The sequence below is a fragment of the Erpetoichthys calabaricus genome, chromosome 13 (assembly GCF_900747795.2).
Source record: "Erpetoichthys calabaricus chromosome 13, fErpCal1.3, whole genome shotgun sequence".
NCBI lineage: Eukaryota > Metazoa > Chordata > Cladistia > Polypteriformes > Polypteridae > Erpetoichthys > Erpetoichthys calabaricus.
In genome coordinates this window covers 4,664,835-4,670,834 of record NC_041406.2, presented here as the reverse complement: position 1 = coordinate 4,670,834, position 6,000 = coordinate 4,664,835, and the positions used below count along the sequence as shown (strand labels likewise).

The 6,000-nt window shown below is 44.9% G+C and overlaps 1 protein-coding gene across 1 annotated transcript in view; it reads right to left on the bottom strand.

Moving 5' to 3' along the window:
• Positions 1 to 4,133: 4,133 nt before the first annotated feature.
• Positions 4,134 to 6,000, bottom strand: part of nek11 (NIMA-related kinase 11) — a 311,548-nt gene continuing 309,681 nt past the window's right edge. The window contains exon 16 of the mRNA XM_028817897.2: positions 4,134 to 5,015. Within this exon, the coding sequence (XP_028673730.1) occupies positions 4,808 to 5,015 (208 nt within the window). The 3' untranslated portion in view covers positions 4,134 to 4,807. The remainder of the gene's footprint in view (positions 5,016 to 6,000) is intronic.

The following is a 6,000-nucleotide window of genomic DNA, read 5'->3' as shown; positions in this document are numbered from 1 at the left end:
ACACAATACAAAATGATAGAATTCTTTTTCCCACTCCTTTCCACATCTCTCTTCCTCCTCCCGACTCCGACTCTCCTTTCGAGGTGAGGTCACTTCTTTTACGTTGGACCCGGGCGTATTTCTGATGCCACAGCACTGCACAGTGAAAGCACTCCCAGGTCCTGCAACTCCGCAAAACAGGGAGGTCTTCTCCTGGCAGTGCCTGCTGGTGGCCCCCAAGGATGCTGATGGGGTTGCCCTTCTAAAATACGAATCCCATGGAACCCTGCGGGTGTCCAGACTGGGACTATGACAGAGGAGTAGTGGGGAGTGAACTGTTCTAGGTATACAGTCTACCTCCCCACTCTATCCATTATTCTTTGTTCCCAGAAACAAGAACCATCTTGGCCAGGTTGCACCTCCATCCAGGTTGTTCTTCTATTATGGAATTGTGACCGGGTGAGCCACTGCTCTTCATTCCAGTTGGGATGCCCGTCCATCATTTATAGCAGATAAGTATTGACATACCCTCACAGGATCGACTTTCATTTCCAACTTCAGTTTGCTTCTTGACTCTGCATTTCTCATAGACCTTAAATAAAAAAAATGTTCCCGTTTCCCTGGAGGACAGTACACGTGTGTGACATCACAGGGTCAACGGTATAACATTCAAGCCGGACACTTCCTCATTATCGGAGTTTGACAGATTATCCCTGTAAGAATTCTTATGTTTTCTTTAGTTCCTATTTTCCCAGCCACAGAACTTCTCAGGATTTTCTTGTAGCTTGACGAAAGATCTTGTCTGATTTTTTGGTTTTGATCTTGCGTGTTTTGTGACTTACGTTGGATCCTCATTTCATATCTTTCCTTCTATACTTTAGCACAGGATTTCATAAACTTATTTTTGTTGCGACCCAATCTTGCTCTTTTAAGTGTCTTCGAGACCCATTCCTAGAATGCCATGGCGATCATCAAAGAGGGGATTGGGGGTGGGAGGAGCATCTCCTTGGAGAATTGCGGACAATCATCAGAGTGGGGGTGCGGGGCCCTCTCTTGGAGAAGTGTGAACAGTCTTCAGAGTGGAGTCATGGATGATCATCAGGGAAGAGCAATTGGAAGGTGATCGTTGGAGCAATGTCGATTGTTTAGTCAAACCATGGTGACCCACTGCAGCCCACTTCGTAAACCACCCATGGTCCATCGCCATTAAATACAACAGTACCTTTTGACCCGAAGGTGGCAACCCATCACTGACTCACAGTTTAAGAAACCCTGCTTTAGCAGAACAAAATTCTCAGATCACAAAATGTGGGAACAGCTGCAATTTATAAATTATGTAACAAATTCTGAACAGAAGGTACAAAGGAAGGAGGTCACTGCAACACTTTATCACAGTATCTTCAATTCAATAGATGGTCGGGTCAGGTCAGGGAGAAGGTAATGGTATAGCGCGTTGCTGCACCCACTGCTCAAAGAAACAGCTTGGGATCCCGGTTGGCAACCCCTCAGGGCAGACACACAATCCAGTCCCACTCCCCTGGAAATGACCATCTATCTGTCGCTGCCAGATGTTATGTGGCATCCCCTTGGCCTGGTCCAGCCACTCGGGTCCTCAACAACAAGGATCCTGCGAGTCGGACCACCCTCGGGGCATCCCACCACATGGCCATAGTGCCGTAACTGACACTCCCTCACAACGCAGGTCATGTGCATCATTTGGGACTCCACTGGCAACACAATGTCAAACCAACGGGACCCAAGGACTCTCTGAAGAGAGACAGTAGTGAAGGAGTCCGGTCTTCATCTCAGGTCACTGGATGGTGTCCATATATCAGGAACAGGGTGTCTGGGCTTTCTCTTAAAGATAGGGTGAGAAGCCTATCCGGGAGGGGCTCAGAGTAGAGCCGCTGCTCCTCAGCATTGAGAGGAGTCAGATGAGGTGGCTCGGGCATCTGATCAGGATGCCTCCCTGGTGAGGTGTTCCGGGCACATCCAACCGGGAGGAGGCCCCAGGGAAGACCCAGGACATGCTGGAGGGACTATGTCTCCCGGCTGGCCTGGGAATGCCTTGAGATTCTCTCGGAAGAGCTAGAAGAAGTGACCAGGGAGAGGGAAGTCTGGGCATCTCTGCTCAAGCTGCTGACCCCATGACCCGATCTCGGATAAGCGGAAGAGGATGGATGGATGGATGGATGGATGGATGGATGGATGGATGGATGGATGGATGGATCTCAGAAACAGGGACCACCAGGACTCTAAAGACTTGGACCTTCGTCCTTTTGCTGAGATATCGGGACCACCACACACCCCTTTCCAGCGACCTCCTGACCCCCCATGCTCTCCCAATCTGTTTACTGACTTCATAGGAGGAGTCACCAAAGACATTAATGTCGCCATCGAGTTAAGTAAACCTCTCGATTCAATGGATGGCTGCAGAAATTAAAATAATTGAAGACAAAAATGGGAATTTCATTAGGGAAAATTCAGGTAATTCTACGGAACAAATCTTAACAGTGAGAAAAGTCATAAAAACGGGAAAACAAAAGCTGAAGCGAATGAAAATTCTTACATCAACAATCTATTCAACTCGGATAATAACGAAGTTGTCGGCGTGAATTTTATATCATCGAACCGGCGACCTCACGTATGCAAATTTATGGGAAAACAGGCTTGCCACAAAATGGTGGTGATCAAACTAAGTGAAACGTCATCGCGAAGACAGGCAGAAAATCGACTAAAAACTAACATCAGGAATGGAATGAGGATTCCTGAGTAATTAGCTCAAAAAATGAGTAAAAAATTTACAAACCACATACATTTACAATGTAAGGTTCCATAAGAGCAGAACATTGCTGAACGTTTGAATGGTAACCTGCCATGTCTGTGGACACATGAAGAGTTAATAAATGTGATTCACGTTAAGAATGTCAAATTCTGATTTACACATAAATTTACACTTTAGAACAGGAGCTGCAAAGGTGCATCAACAGGTCAGTTATCGTTACGTACAAACACTTCGGTTGTATTCGGTCTGGCAACAAGTTGCGTCATCAACGGGTTCATTTTGTTAGTTGGTTTTAGTGATTTTTGGTGGACTTCCCGGTGTCTTAACAAACGCACGAACGCACACAATCAGGTGAAGAGTGGCGCATATTTAACCAGCGTCAGCTACAGTTGCCACAATTTAAGACCTGGCAGGGTAGGTGCCACAGGAAGAAAAAAAGAAACACCAAGAAAGACGAACTGAGAAGGAGGAAGGGTCCAGGCGATGTGGACCTTTGAAGAAAGAGCACGGTGGGCAGCATCGACTCCATGGATTATTTGTAACAGGGAGCAGGACCAATGGCTGGTGGCGAGTTCACTAAAGTGGCGCAATTTTCAGATCCGCCGAATGACTTTTAGTAGCCGGAGGAGAATGCTGGAGAGTCCCAGGACAGAAAGAAGACCTCATGATGGGGCAAATCCATGGTGGGGGTGTTTCAGTAACAGACCTTTTGGGGGGCAGAAAAAGGAAGAGAAGTTACAGAGTTCTTTACTGGGGGAAGTTGCCGAGGTCTTTTTGCAGAATTAGGGTTCTGTGGGTATCAAGAGAGGTGGCAGAACGTGAAGCTGAGGTTTTCACAGGGGGGGTTGTTTGGAAGGGGGGGGGGGCATTGCCAGTCGGTCTCATTTGGAGAATTTGGATATGAAAGTATGGGAATTTCACTGTCATGCCTTTTAACGAGTTTATGAATTGAATGATTCAATTTATTTATTTATGCACTTTAGTTCTTCTTCTTAATAAACACTCCACAATTTGAGCCCAACAAAGTTGTTTCTGAGCCTTCACTTGCCGTGGCCCATCTCAGTCATGATGTCCCCACAGGGGTTGGTGCCCAGGACTACAGCTTACAAAACAACATTGACTTTAGAATGGGGGGCTGCCTATAGTGAGTTTGGTGTTTGGCTACTGCTGTGTAACAAGAGCCCTCATTTGTGTGACAAAGTAGCAACTGGTGACAATTAGATTGCACATTAGATGATAGATAGATAGATAGATAGATAGATAGATAGATAGATAGATAGATAGATAGATAGATAGATAGATAGATAGATAGATAGATAGATAGATAGATAGATAGATACTTAATTAATCCCAAGGGGAAATTCACATTAGAGGCTCGCCTTCCAAGTTCTTTGGCAGGTGTGTGATGCCCCCTTCAAGCTGAGAGGGGGCGTCGACCCTAACGTGTTCCTCTTTGGAGAAGATGGCCAATAAGGGCAACTTACTCCGCCCCTTCTGGTCCCCGACCTGTAAGTCCCACCCCTGCCAGAAGGAGGCACTCAGTCTTCTACAGACCCTAACACAAGATTTCTTCACAGTACTTCCTGAAGGTAATCTCATTTTAATCTTCCTTGATATTGCGGCCATAATTTTTGTTGTCTTTACTTATACTTTTGTTGGAATTAAACGGAGACGACCTGGTTGGCACCCCAACATTTTTTCAGTGGCGACGTGAGTATCATTTATCGACTACACCTGGCATAAAGAGAGCTCAACTAACATTTCCTGTGGTCTTAATGAAGATCTGCTCAGATGGGATTAGTTTTACACCAAAGGGTGGGGTACAGTGTTGATCACCAGAGGACCACTGAGATCTGAAAACCGTCCAAGTTGCACATGTCAGTAGCTTTTTACAGACTGTGCGCTCGCGTCTCAGGAAAAATCTGACCGTCTATAAAAATCGTCACAAAAAGCCGCGTTTGTATAAGGCAGCACTCAATGACTGAAAGATGCACCCGAACAAGCCACGAAAGCCCCTACTCTGAAGTGTCACCCTGTGTCTCTTTAGGACGTTGTTTCTTTTTCTTTAGACAGCTCGAGCTGTTCCTCAAAATACAGAAGCTGGTCGACCTCAAAGCAGTCGCTTAGTCGCTCCACAATCCGACTCAGGAATTCCTTAATCTCTGTTTCTTTCATGTGTTTCTGTCGTGCGTCTTTTAAATAGTCATAAACCTTGTGAAACACAGCTGGTCCCATCTTCTGCGTTATTGATCTAAAGAAAAAAAAAACAGAAATAAATACAGTAAGGAAAAATTCAGGGTTAGAAGAAAAACAGTTTAATATTTATATATATATGCAGTAGAGACAGGAGGGGGCGCTCTTGTAGCCCCTCTCACCTCAGAAGTTTCTGAAACCTGCTGAATTAACTACTCGGTCGCTGCAGATACCAGTCTGGTTTCGGTTAATACTTTTTGTAACTCAGGGCCATACTGGTGGAGTATGTCCTGAGAACATCTGGAAAAAGTCAGGAATCAGCCGGCCCCGGACAAGGAACTACTGCAATCCAACAGGGGACCCAGGGGTACAAACAGTGACCCTCATGCTGTATGTACAGGAGCTTCTTAAAGACACAAATTAACTGAAACTGCAACTCTCTGAGATAAAACAGGAAGACGGAGAAGGGGCCGAGACCACTTAGAGGACAGGGCACAGAATTTGAACCTTGGGCACTGGACTGGAGAGGCCGCACGAGCAACCACTGCATCTGATACTGAAAATATGAATTTAGATATTAAAGACACAATCATAGTCAGACTCAGCGTAAAGTGGGAGTATGGGGGACAAGTCTGGCTATCCAAAAACCTGACGACTGTTTTAGGATGCAATATGAATATCTGTTATAGTGCCTTTCAGCTCTGTCTGTATATCCGTTATAGAAAGCCATGCAGCTCTATCTAGTTCAGCTCACACTGTGTATTTATTATATAGCGCCTTTCGGCTCTACCAATTTATTATGTAGTATCTATCTATCAATCTCTCTTTCTATATAGTGCCTTTCATATCTATCTATCTGTGAAAGGAATTAAATTCACATAAATGGATCAATGTGACATTTATAAATATATAAAAGATATATTGATAGACAAGAGAGCCTCTCTAAAATAGACAAAAGGCACAATACATCTGTCTATCATATAGTGCCTTTAATCTATATACTGTATTTACCTAATAGATAGATAGATAGATAGATAGATAGA